Source organism: Macaca thibetana, chromosome 8, assembly GCF_024542745.1.
Source record: "Macaca thibetana thibetana isolate TM-01 chromosome 8, ASM2454274v1, whole genome shotgun sequence".
Taxonomy (NCBI): Eukaryota; Metazoa; Chordata; class Mammalia; order Primates; family Cercopithecidae; genus Macaca; species Macaca thibetana.
This window is the reverse complement of record NC_065585.1, coordinates 25,572,631-25,586,700: the sequence shown is the minus strand read 5'-3', so window position 1 is coordinate 25,586,700 and position 14,070 is coordinate 25,572,631. Positions and strand designations below refer to the sequence as shown.

The 14,070-nt window shown below is 39.4% G+C and overlaps 1 protein-coding gene across 10 annotated transcripts in view; it reads right to left on the bottom strand.

The window, feature by feature from the left end:
• Positions 1-14,070, bottom strand: part of ENPP2 (ectonucleotide pyrophosphatase/phosphodiesterase 2) — a 125,177-nt gene that overhangs the window by 27,104 nt on the left and 84,003 nt on the right. For 6 of the 10 annotated variants that reach the window (XM_050802092.1, XM_050802094.1, XM_050802093.1 and 3 more), the window contains exons 12-16: positions 12,316-12,471; positions 10,209-10,317; positions 6,970-7,095; positions 2,900-2,931; positions 2,044-2,171 (exon numbers count right to left, since the gene is read on the bottom strand). In XM_050802092.1, the coding sequence (XP_050658049.1) occupies positions 2,044-2,171; positions 2,900-2,931; positions 6,970-7,095; positions 10,209-10,317; positions 12,316-12,471 (551 nt within the window). The remainder of the gene's footprint in view (positions 1-2,043; positions 2,172-2,899; positions 2,932-6,969; positions 7,096-10,208; positions 10,318-12,315; positions 12,472-14,070) is intronic. The other 4 variants (XM_050802096.1, XM_050802097.1, XM_050802101.1 and 1 more) reach the window with 1 other exon arrangement.

The window sequence follows — 14,070 nt, the reverse complement described above, 5'->3', positions numbered from 1 at the left end:
AAGTCTATTTGTCTCTATTTTAATTGCATCCTTCTTGTGACGATGAAAAGAGGATCCTATTCTTTTCTCCAAGTGACTTTCTTTGACAGTTATTGCAGGATAAATGGAGACCTGTGAACAGAAGTCATGATGCTTTCCTTGAACCTCGTGCTTATACCAAGTAGGACACCAAGTAGGGCGCTTGTCAAAAGTCATGCTCTGCCTGTCTAGGTGCTTCACTAGCTCCAAGACTGTAAGATTCTCGACTCTAGGACCATGTTTGTCTGTTTCATTTCTATGTACCCCTCCCTAGGCTCAGTGTCAAGACGTAGTAGGCACTTTAAAAAAATGTGATGTCTCACCTATTATATACTCATAATAATTTAAAATTTAAAATAAAATAAATATGTGATGTTTAAACAATGAATGGAGATCTATATTCTTTAAAAATGTTTGCATGCAACTTTATCTATCAATATACAATACAACTAGAGTACAACTAAGCAGCCAACTTAACGGTAATCGTGACATATCTGACAAAAGCATGGCTCACCTAGACAACATCTTCATTTAGAAACAGAAAACAGAAATACTCTAGACATCAAGACCATCTGATCTTTCCTTTTGTGACAGAAGACACCTTTTGCAAAAGTGTCATGTGACCCTTTTCCAAAATAACTTTCATGTTTATTTAATACAAACATTTCCTAGGTACCTATGTGTGCATAGCACTGAAAGTGCTTTGGGAAAACAAAAAATCTAACACATGGGTCTCCAACCTTGGAATAATAAGGGCTTGGGATAATAAGACATACGCATATAATACCTCAACAATGCAAGAAGAGTTCAATTTAAAAGATGTATTGTTAACCAACATGCCTGCTTTTGGGCTACAGTAATTTGCCCAACTGTCATCATCTTTCACTTAACTTCTACTCAGCTCCCATGTTTTTGCCATTTGAACCTACTACCTGCACCAGTGTGACCCCTTCCAAGCTGCCCCACACATAAAAGGGAGCACATACTCAGCCAATTAATTCTTCAGGAGCACATACTTAGCCAATTAATTTCAGTCACATCCCTGTAAATTCTCCATGAGGATTTCCCACAACTGTTTTAAAAGACTCCAATAATTCCTGTTCTTCATACATCTTTCTTCATAATCCCACATAGTTAACTCTAAGTACACCCCAGAAAATTACAGCATGATATTTATATATCTGTCCCATGCGTCTCTCTAAGCGTCCCATACTGATACACATTTCTAGAGTTCTAAGTTCTTCTTAGAACTTAGAGTTTTTAAATATTTTCTTGTTATCTTCTCTCTCTTGCAAACTAGTACCTAGCTGGAGTGCATGTGGCAGTTGTTCAATTATTGAGATAGACAAATTCACAGCACTTTTCTTAAGCAGAAAGTTGGAGTAAGAGTGAGTGGGAAACAGCTACTTCCAGGTCTCTGTGAAAATGGATAAATCCTTAATAATTAACTCATTGCAAGTTGTTAGAGCCTCCAGACATGTCCTAGACCACATTCAAAAGCAAGGAAACTTCTCTTCAGTATTGGAGAGTCTCTTGTAGTTCAATAGAAGGCAAACATCGGGAATATTTAAAGCAATGTAAAAAGTGCCCACAATAACAGAGTTTTTAACGTTAACATTTTCTGAAGTCCTCTATAAATACTGCTACAAGCAAAGTCTCAACAACTGAGATCAAATCAACCCAATATACTAGGGCAAGGTCCCATTTATACTTTTGACTTACCCAAGTAGTAAGAATAGAGGTTAGAATGTAAATTCAAAGAAAGAAAGACACACACACACACACACACACACACACACACAGATGCACTGACAGACCACAAAGACACACCACGACGCTGAGACCCAGAACATAGAGATATGTTGTCTCATCACTGATGGTTTACGTAGCCCACAAAATCTTTGGAAACAGTGAGATTTCCAACTGATATTTCTTTCAGCGATGACTAAGGATGATAAAATAGTTCCAGTTGCCAAAAGGGTGGTTGTGGAAATGAGAAACAGAAATAGCCCATATACCAGATACCTTGCAACATGCCATCTGCGTTCCACCAATAAATGGATATCCTCAATTCTTCTGTTGTTGGCATAGTGCAAACGTTTGGGAAGGTGCTGTTTCAAGTAAGGCTTAAAGTGCTGATCCGGTTTTTTACACTGAAATAGAAATGGAAATCAGACTTTAGATGGAATGCCTTTTGGAAAAATTCTCACAAATTCTTTCTCTAGAAAGCTGAAGGAGATTTTAAGCCTAACTAAAGGTTAGTTAGTGAATAAATGAAATTTGTTTCTATCAAATAATGTACGCTGAAAACAAATAGATTCGAAAGAGATTAAGTAACCTTGGAGATGATATGACAGGCTATCCGAGGAGAGTTAGGAATTTTAAGATGCATTCCTGGCTTGTGAGACCATCGCTAAGAGCAATTCACACTCCTAGGCCTTTCCCAACTCCTTCAAGTCAAGTGGTTGAGGGCAGGGTGTCAGTGGGAGGCGAGGAGCACATAGGTTTAGGCTTATCTGGTTAGATGCTCTTGAGCTATTAAGGTTGCTACCCAGCATCCGGGAACAATGGAGCAGAGTGGGTGGGCAGTTCTGGTTCAGAGAAAGTAAAGATTTGTTTAATCATGAATGAATACTTTTCAGTTCTAATGGAAGGATCAGATAGTCTCCGTTTGTATCATTGCCAAGACCATTAGGGAGCCTGCAGCTGACCACAGGCCAGAAGTTTTGAAAGCTCTTAAGGAAACAAATATACAGGATGGCAGGGCAGTGAGGAAAGTGTTCCTCCTGCCCCCCGCTGGGGGGAGTCACACACGGGAGGGAGGCTGCTCCAGGGGCAGAGGCCTGGGGAGGGCAGAGGCGGGACAACTGGCAACACTTACCGTGAGATTGGCAATAATGGCTTTGGGGTCATCTGTTCAAAGAGAGGAGAAAGATTTCAGAAGAAATAACAATCTTTACCAAGAGAAATCGTTTATGCAGCAAGATACTCAGTTCTTTCTCCTTCCATCCCACAGAAGACTAACACTTTAGTGTTTTGTTTGAAAGATAAATAATTGTGTGTGGGTATTCAACATTTCAGTTATTGGAATGCAGCTAAGCAAGTGGAACAAATCCTACAGTAAACTGCCCTCCTAGGTCCAGTTCAGCTCTTCTGGAGGGAATTCCTCCTTCCATAGCACCAGGATACTGCTAGGTAAATTGCTTCTTATTTTAAGTTCCCCTTAATGGTTCCCCTCAAGACATAGTTTATTTGCAGTTTGACCTCAGGAACTAAACTGGGCATTTGGGGCTTTTAATGTAACTTATTATTTATCTGCAGATTTTTGAAACAAGTCTTCACCCACTTTAAGAATAAACTTCTAATCCATTGAGTTATTTTTTAAAGGAGAGTTTTGTTTCCCTAGTTATATCCCGGGCGTAATTACATAGGTAGCCGCACCTCTCCAGTCATAGACGCACACGTGCGTGCACCTCCTTTGTTTTCTTTTTTTTTTTTTTTTTTTTTTTTTAATTTATTTATTATTATTATACTTTAAGTTGTAGGGTACATGTGCATAACGTGCAGGTTTGTTACATATGTATACTTGTGCCATGTTGCTGTGCTGCACCCATCAACTCGTCATTTACATCAGGTATAACTCCCAATGCAATCCCTCCCCCCTCCCCCCTCCCCATGATAGGCCCCGGTGTGTGATGTTCCCCTTCCTGAGTCCGAGTGATCTCATTGTTCAGTTCCCACCTATGAGTGAGAACATGCGGTGTTTGGTTTTCTGTTCTTGTGATAGTTTGCTAAGAATGATGGATTCCAGCTGCATCCAAGTCCCTACAAAGGACTCAAACTCATCCTTTTTTATGGCTGCATAGTATTCCATGGTGTATATGTGCCACATTTTCTTAATCCAATCTGTCACTGATGGACATTCGGGTTGATTCCAAGTCTTTGCTATTGTGAATAGTGCTGCAATAAACATACGTGTGCATGTGTCTTTATAGCAGCATAATTTATAATCCTTTGGGTATATACCCAGTAATGGGATGGCTGGGTTTTCAATAGCATCAAGTAAAAGATTTTAGTCAATACTCGGAACTAGCTGAAAGCAAAACTATGTAAATGATGGCTGTGCATAAACTGTGGACAGGATTATATTATCTGAAGCTCCCCTTTTGGGCGGAATGTGGGGAGAAAGAGGAGATTGTAGGTTGCTTGGATTTTGTTTTGTTTTCAGGAAGTTTGCTTCAGTATGTTATTACAGAATCAGCAGAAAACGAAAGTTGTGTTCAGAAGAGATAGCAACTATCACGAGGCAGCCCTCCCTGGCATCTAAATACCAGAGGAGTGGGCCTTATCTGTATCACGTGCTGCTGCATCCCTGGGCCTGTGCAGAGCAGACACTCAACACACATTTGTTAATAAATATTTGTTCATATTCATCAAAAATGCATGAATAAACTTGCCTTGGGGTATACATATACAGACTCCAAAGAGTATTTTCAGAATCTTAGTTCTAAAGCTTGAAAACCAAAACTAAAATGTGTATTCCATTGGCCTTAATTGCATCTCTTACTGGAAACCAAATAAGTAATAATGAAATAAAAATAGCCCAGATAGATTTCATACTATGTACCTGTCTTTCTATAAGAGCTTTGCAGGTACCCGGACGCAGTGGCTCACACCTGTAATCCCAGCACTTTGAGAGGCTGAGGTGGGCAGATCACAAGGTCAGGAGATGGAGACCATCCTGGCTAACACAGTGAAATTCCGTCTCTACTAAAAATACAAAAAAATTAGCCAGGCGTGGTGGCGGGCGCCTGTAGTCCCAGCTACTTGGGAAGCTGAGGCAGGAGAATTGCTTGAACCAGGGAGGCAGAGGTTGCAGTGAACCAAGATGGAGCCACTGCACTCTAGCCTGGGCAACTCAGCAAAACTCCGTCTCAAAAAAAAAAAAAGAGAGAGCTTTGCAGGCACTTTCTCTCTGGTCATTCACAGTAACCCTGGGAGGTAAACGCTGTTCAAATTCTCACTAAGCCAATGGGCTTTCAGAAGGAGGAGGAGTTGGCACTCTGGCACTCAAGCAATCTGACTGAGCAAGCCAGGCCTCATAAATCATATTCCTCAAAGGGACGAGACAGAGTAAGTTCATGGTCTTTGATAATGAAGAAAAGTAAATAGCATGTACTCAGATAAGTCCCAGAGAATTACTAGGAAATATCCAATGCCGGAGTCCATGCTGGGGACATCAATCCTTCAGTTCTGAAGAACTCATTCTTTTCAGGCTAACAGTCTTCATTTTGTGTGAACAAAGGGCAGTGGTTCAGCTATTCTGGCTTCAAATCTCAGACCTGCAACTTACTAACCACCATCCTTGAAGCTAGTACCTTCACCCCTCTCTGAGCCTTGATTTCTACTGTCTATAAAAGGGATAGTGACACTTATCACACAATGCTATTAAAATGATTAAATAAGTGTGTGTGTGTGTGTGTGTGTGTGTGTGTGTGTGTGTGTGTGTAAAGCTTACACTTTCCCATCTGGGATCAGCAGAGTCTCAGAAATAGTGGTATGACTAAGACACCATCATCATATCCAACCTTTATATAGCTTTGACTATGTGCTAAGCACTGATCTAAATTATGTAAACACAATCTCTTATTTAATCTTCCTAACAATCCTTACATTGTAAATGAGGAAGCAGAGGTACAGGGCGCTCACATGGTGAGTACCGAGCAGAGCTGAGATACGAGCCCAGACATCTGTGCCTGTCACCACCCCATGCTACTGTCTCCCACAAAATGAAACCACATTGGAAAGTGTCCTTGTAAGGTTCAAAGCTTTTCATCATTGATAGGTATGATTTCATGGGCCATGGGAAGTTTTTTTTTTCCCCCTCCAAACCAACCTCCCTATTACATGTACTAATGTCAGAAATACTGTTAAAAATAGAGAAAATCTTTTTTGCATAGCCCTGAAGTGCAAATACTAAAATCAAGGGGCGCCATAGTGACTGTGTCCTGTCTAAGTGAGGGCAGAAAACGGAGAACACAGGAGCAGGAAAGGTCATGGAGGAGAGAGGGCAGAAACACCCACATTTTGTTTATTTCACAACATTGCCTGGAGCTGACCTTGGAACAGTTCCATTTGTGTTGACTCAGGAACATAGTTAGGGAAAAACTTAATTTTCCAAAGCTGTAAGGTTGGTGTCAATGGTTTCTTAATCCCAAGGCTAAAAACCTTAAAGAATTTTTTTTTCAAAGTGTGACATAACCCCAAGAAAACTATGGACTTCTCAAAAGCTGGGTAGACAGCACCTAAAAATCTTAGTCCACAAATTAAGTTTGTATCAGTGGTAGATCATAACCGGAACATGTAAAACATAAGTGACAAGATTATTCCTGTTCATTTTTATTTCTAATCTTTCATCTGCCATTTCCCAAGGGCTTAATATATTTTCCTACTAGGTTCTACCGGTCATTTTTACAAAGAGAATGGGCTCTGTTCCACAAGGCTCCTAGGAACCCTCACAGTCCAAATGTGGTTCTTCCAACCCCTACACAGATCCTCTAGTTTTGGCTATAAAGGACCAGCCTGAACTTCTTATTGAAAAAATTCTTACCTTATAAACAGAAGTTTGCGGTCATGAACATGCTTCAAACTAAGTGCAATTTCCACATGATAAGAATAAGAGCAAATATTTATATAATGCTACTATGTGCCAGGAACCACTCTAAGCAATATGCATAGATTAATTTCTACAGATAGCTGCAGCATTTATCATTCCCATTTTTCAGAAGAAAAAACCGAGGCTTAGAGTTTAAATGACTTATTCAAGGTCACTCAGCTAAGTGGTAGCAGAGCCAGAATTTTTACCTAAGTATTTCAGCTTTAGAAAACAAGCCTTTACCTATTCCATTGTATTACCACTCTAACCACTTAATGTTTTAAGAATCAACTTACATTTAGCATTATTGCTAAATTTGGGTCGAATTCTTCCCAGAGTTCCAGGCACTAAAGTAATATCATCCACATTAGTTAAGTAATTACTCAAGAACTCAGTTCTATCACATGTGACATCTTCCATTCCTATAGGGAGGGAGAAAAGAGAGTATTTTCAGGTAATATTGAAATGAAAATCTTAACATAGACACTAAAGATAACATCAGGCATCTCTTTAGTTAGTTTTCAATAACTTAGTGGGAAGAGCCCTGACTTTTGAGATTTTTGTATTTGACTTTAAATGTTTTAAGGCTTCTCTGTATAATCTTTTCTCTAGACTTTTACTTAGCCATGTCATCTTGCAAGCACAGAAGGGTGAAAATGCATTACCTCAATTACATTTTAAGTCATGCAGCCAGAACAGCAAGACAAAGGAAGTCACCATGATTTAAACAACAACAACAACAATAAACACAACTATTTACAGAGTCTTTATGAAAAATATCTATTCTTTAAAAAAAAAAAAAAAAAAAAAAAAAACCCTAGATTGCTTCAAACTCTTCCCAGTTGGGGGAGGCATAAATGGAATATACAGTTCTGTGTCTCTCACAAAATGGCATTTTCCAACTCTCTAATATATCTCCTGTCTTGAGTACATAATCACCAGTCCTCACTGTCTCCACTGGTGGCCTTGGATGTTACTGACAAAACAATACTGGCAACAAGAGATGAGAAAGAAAAATGTCAGTTCCAATGACCACCCAAACTGAAAAACAAAATAACATTGAAAACAAGTTGTAAACAATGTAATTAGTCAGAACTGAAAGCTAGCAACTAAAGCACAAGAAGGTTCTAGGTAGGGAATTTTTTAAAACAACAAATATTTCTCCTCCACCCCAAGATTTGTTGCGTGTCCCCACCAAGGAAAATTCCTTTATCAAAATGCTTTTATTTAAAACATTGTTGTAAACTCAAATCTTAGCATCATAGACTATGGAGGCTACTAGAGACCTTATTGAAATGTATGAGATGACCTGGAACGTTTTAATATATTGCTCAGTACAATTCAACATATGAATATTCTCTAACAGGGAAAATAATCCTGTTGGAGAATATTCATATATTCATATCCTGTAAAGGATGCCCTAAGCTTTTAAAATAAGGAAATACAACCCAGAGTACCCCAGATCTGGTAAAATTCAAATAATCACCTCCTGGGATCCCAGATCCAGAACCTTCCCTTGTTTAATACAAATTGGAATGAAAAGCAAGAAAAAACACATAGCATAAAGATTATATATCTTGCACTTTAACGGTTAAACCCTTAGGAAGAAAAATAGAGCAACGAAGAGCTGCTATGTTTTAGTACAATGTTCGCCCAGGAAGGGAAAGTCCCCAAATACATATTAATAGAGGGCTGAAAGCCTCTCCCATTTGTTTTATTTCTAGGCAGTCCCTTATGGCACCCCAAATGTGAAAAATCTCCCTTACTTTTGAAGTCCATCAGGCACTGTGCTAAGTGCTCCTTAAGCATCATCAGTCTTCACTCTGCAGACTAACTTTGTGGAGGGGTGTTAATGTTCTCGCCTGACAGATGAGGAAACTGAGACTTGGAGAGGCCACAAAAGGTGTACAGTGTCATGTAGATGTTAAGTGACACAGTGCAATTTGAACTCCACTAAAATTCATTCTGACTCCAAAGACCATGCCCTAAAACACTAAACCATACCACCTTTTAAGAAAGAGGTGCTGTACACTTTGGGAGGCCAAGGTGGGCAGATCACCTGAGGCCAGGAGTTCGAGACCAGCCTGGCTAACATGGTGAAACCCCATCTCTACTAAAAATACAAAAATTAGCTGGGCCTGGTGGCAGGTGCCTGTAATCCCAGCTACTCAGGAGGCTGAGGCAGGAGAATCACTTGAACCCAGGAGGTGGAGGTTGCAGTGAGCCGAGATGGTACCATTGCACTCTACCTTGGACGATGAGAGTGAAACTCCATCTCAAAAAAAAAAAAAAAAAAAAGAAGTGCTGTAGTTGTCCCAAACCAAATGGATCTGCTCATCTTGGAAGCCTGCACACTGATAAGCCAAGGTTTTAACCTACCCATGACCTTTACAATGCCTCAGCACATGACTCATTGGGACCCTTCTACTAAGACATCTGGCTTCAGCATGTGAGCAAATGCTCTTGACACCTCTGGGCAACTTAAATTGGATCAGCTTTGAGGCATGCTCCAACTTCTCTGACCTGTGTGTAGCTCTCCACCAAGCCAAACGCATGGAGCGTGACTTTGCAAAGGGTTACATCTAGCCCACTCAAGAGGAGAAAGTTAATCCTTTTAGCTTTTTTTTTTTTTTTTTTTTTCCTAATTTCTCATAGATCTTCTAGGACATTCTAGAAAGACCTTCAGGACCAGAGCTAGGAAGATTTGCCTGCCATTCTTAATAGAACTGCCAAAGAGTCAGCCAATTTTCATCTTCCAAACTCCGCTAGAAGGGAGAAGCCCCAAATTCCAACGTTATTGTTTCAATCTAATAGTTCCGGAATACAGGAGACACTCTCTAGAACTGAGTCTGCATGTCTCTGAGTCCCACCCCCCACCCAGCTCTATAGTCACATAATGTTTATGATGCTCTTGATCTCCTCAAAGAATTGGTCATAAATTTTTCTACTTCATAAAGTGATTTAGAAGAACTACTTCCTATAATGCTTCTTCCTCTCTTTATCACTCATCTGAATCACAGCAGGGCCTTCTGGTTTGGAGCTTGACTTCCCTCGGTGGATTCAGGGAAATCATTTGACTTACATGCCACTTCTCTGACAAGAATCCTATGTCTCTGCTTCTTTATCATATTTGGATGTATTTTTTAACCATATAAACTCCATGGGCTCCTTTTGGGGATGTGGCTGGCAGGGATGGGGATTATCACCTGATATGTCACATTCACAGAAGAAGCTATTAATATCACAAGGAAACTGTCTGCATCACTTTAATAAGAGACAGATTTTTGTAGAAAGGTCTTTCCTGCAAATAACAGAAATATATAAGAAGTCCCAGCTTTTGATCAAAATGAACCCAGGGATCTCTCAGGTCATCTCATACTTTTGAATCATGACCTGATTTCTATCCCCATCTTAAAGAAAGGGGAAAGGAGGTTAAGAATGGAATCTCGGCTTCTAAGGGCAAGGATTCTTTTCCTCAATATGATCAGAAACATTATCCATCTATCCTATTAGCAAAGAAAAAACAAAGCTTTACCATGGTCTCCTACAAAGATGACATTGACACACCGATGCAGTTTTAGTTGTTTCAGTCCATCCATTAATTGCCCCACAATTTTGTCAATTTCCCTCAGAGGATTTGTCATCTGGGAAAAAGAAGCAAGTTAGTCCCCACAGGGTTTTCTTTCTTTCCCTTTCAGTCTCTCATAGATCTTCTACCCCTAGAACATTTTGGAAAGAAAACTTCCGGCCCAGAGGCAGAGCTTTGTCTGGGGAGATTTACCTGCCATTCTTAATGGAAATCTGATCTAAGCACATTATATTTGTATTCTTTTGAGAGAATTAAAACCTCTCCTCATCCAATCCCTTTAAAGATTCTTTGATATAAAAATGTCAAAAATATTGTTAATGAAAATTCTGTAAGAGATAAAATCACTTTCTAAAATGTGACAGCATCCTTTAAATCCAAGAGTTTTGATGACAGAAAGTCAGATGGACAGTTCCCTAAGTGAAATCACATTAGATTTTGAACCATGGCAAGAAGATAGACACTAAGTGAATGCAAAGCTGTCCTGAGGTTAAAATCATCACCTTCCACTGGATAATAAATTAGAATATCACTAATACAATGAGATCTATCTTGTTCTAAGTAATTTAAATGTTGGCGTCTGAAAGCAATAGATTCTTAACAAAAGAACCTATTCTAAGAAATAAATTATTACTTCTCACTTTAGTTCTTTTAAAGCTGATTTTGAGTGAAACAAGAATCTATAAGAGTCCTAACTTAAACAGAAATGAACCATGAGTTTGTTCTAGAAGGTTTCTTCTTTTTAACAAAATACGAAAACCCAATTCTTTCCTGAAGACCATTTCCAAAGCCTAAGAAACATTATCCATCTCTCATTTTCTTACTTCAAATGGAAGTTTCTAACAGCATGAATGTTCTCACATATTAGAGGCTCTCCGTCTCCCTTTCATCTTTAGCTGTGCAATGGAAAGATTTTTAAGAAACATCTCATCAGACAAAGAATAGAAAGATACAGGGAGTATATTTAGATGAAATTTTATAGCTTAGCTCACAGTCACATACATATACCCAAGATGATTAAGATAAGAACAGAAGGGATGTGAATATCATTTTTACTCAGACACATATCATCTTCCACTAGCATCTTCTCAGATGAATCAAGACCTTTCCTCTTATTATTTCATTAGGGAAATCAGGTGTAAACTTTTGTTTTATTCTTCATGACAGGAGTCAGTATTTCAAGTCCTATCCCAAGGAGGAAGTCACAGTTGAAAGTTTCAGAAAGAGATGTGTAATATAATCGGAAGGGACTAATAGGTGTGGAACAAAGTGGTATTTGCTTCCAAGAAAATCATGCTCTCCTCGAAGATCTCTGTCTAGATAAAGAAATAACAAATGCACAACATGTTTTGATCTTTGGCAATGACTTATTTTCCTTTACTCAGCAGGATGACTCAGGTAAAATCCAGAACCTACTTCTTAGGGATCAGTTCAGAGGATCACAAATAAGATACTGCCTCAGAGGTATTCAAAGGTTTTAGTAAAAGCAACAACTCTTCTGAACATACTGGGAAGAGTAGACATTACTTGTGGAAATTACATACAACTCTATCCGCCCATTATTTTCTCTTTCTTTCTGTCTTAGCTATTTCCTTCTCTACAATCTACACCTTTTCTGATCTCTGAAGTTGCAGACCCCTAATCTAAGCCAACTTCCTATTGAGTTCTAATCCACATTGGCTTTGAGAATACTCCCTTTTACCTTGCAGGGTTGTTCTCAAGAACCAGGGCCACAAACCATGTGACTGATTCTGTGAATAAGCACAAACAAAACCGATCTTAATAGTCACTCCAGCCTAAATGTTAATACTAGTTTTAGGGCAACTAACTCTTTAAAAAAAAGGATAAGACTTCTTTTTTTCTGTCATGTTGAGTTCAGGCAGTCTTCACATCACTGTTAACCTCTGAAGTACCACATTCTTCTGGACTCAAAGCCAAGGTCAACGCACCAGAGTTTTCTAAAACTTGCTCAGCCGATTTTCCAACCAAGGCACTGAAGGCAACCTTCAACTCAGACCTGCCCGCCACAAAGCTTTGGAACAATAGATAAACTTACTTTGTCCTGACGAGTTTCCGCAGCATAATGATCCATCCTATGTATTTTTCTTCTTCTTTTCTTTGGAGGAGCAACTGGTCTTTCCTGTCTCCTCTTAGGGGCAACTTTCCTCTTAGGTCTCTTAGCCGGAGTAAAAGGTGAGCCATAACTACTCTCCTGTACTGGCGGATAGAGATGGCTGGACTCAGAAGTCGTCTGTCCCTCTGAGTCAGATATAAAGCTTACACTTTCCCATCTGGGATGAGCAGAGTCTCAGTTAGAATAACTAAGTCTCCTTAAGTGAGAAAAAATTGGAATGAGGGATGGATGCTTAGAGGAACTCCATGGAGAGAAGCCTCCTAAATTGATGTTGATGCTGCTGTCACAGCTTCTTCGCTGAGAACAAGAATCCAATTCAAGAAAATCTAGTCATGTGGGTTTCTTTTGGCTGATATTTGTGGATGTATGTGAAGGTGACATTAGACAAGCTCTGTATTCCATAGCTCCTGCATTAGGGAGAGACTGGTTTTTGGTTATGAAAAGCTCTCCATTTATAAAGAACTAACTTAAAAGTAGGCCAGATACTAGCCACTTGGTCATTTCAAGATGACAATGAGGTTCATGTAAGTGTTTCCAATTCAGAATCTGACAGGCATCTTTCTGTTCACGCCAGCAAATATGTCAAAGCAACTGTCACCTTCATTGGCAAGGATCCAGTGAAAAATTTTAAAACCAAGGATGGAATGAAACATAAATAATAAGCAATCCTCCTTAATCATAAACGTACTCCCACAAATCAGGATTTTCAGCAGGAGAGAACTCACTGACAACTGAGGTTTTTAGTACAGAGGAACTTTAAGTTAAAGTCTCTTTTAAAATTAGGTAAAATCTAAAAAGTCATCAAAAAGTCATCTCTTTTTTGTCTTGGTATATACAGACCAAGAAAGAGTCTACTTATGCTCTTGCTATCAGAAACCTGCTTTTAAGGGGAGTTGCATGCTATGGATTTTGTTTTGAAAATCCAGAGAGCAGTAAAGTCGACACATAAACTGAAGATAACCTTTTGGGATTTCCAAATGCTGGAGGAAAAACAGGCCCCTGATTTGCTGATGGTGCAAAGGTGAATTAAAGCAGCAAGCCTTGCTGTCTACCTCACTGACTTCTCTCGGGAGGACTGTCTTGAGAGCCATTCAGATGCAGGAAGGGGCAGGAGGAGGAACAATGTTAGTGTATCCAAGAAGGGGAACATCTGCCATGCGATTTCACTGTTTCCAGGGCAAGCCACGGCAAAGGCACTTCTGTTTCTGTCTCATCCTCTCTCTCCGCTAGAGCGATCAAAAGACAGCCCCAAAGACTTTGGTTTTGTTTGTTTGTTTTTTAATGCTCCTAGTTTTAGGCAAATCTCCATAAGAAAAGCAGCAAAAGTAAAAGAAGATTTTCCATTTCATGGTCACTGAATACATTCTGCTAGCGTTCAAGTCGGCCCATCAAACTCTATGCCATTTGCAAGAGACCTCAACATTCCAAAGACTCCAAAGGTGAGCCCTTCCGATTGCAGCAGGTTAGAGGAGCAGAAGAGTAGGGTTTAGTCAAACTGGGTTTTCATCCAGTGATTATATTGCATGTATTTCCTTCTTCAAATGTTAGAGGTAGATGAGAGCTAAGTTTTCACTGACCAGCCATACTTTAGCCTGAATTTAGAAATTTTAGCCTGAGGTTATTAAGAGGATGGGAGGTACAGGTGCAAATTTCCCTGCATTTCAGGATACTTTGCCA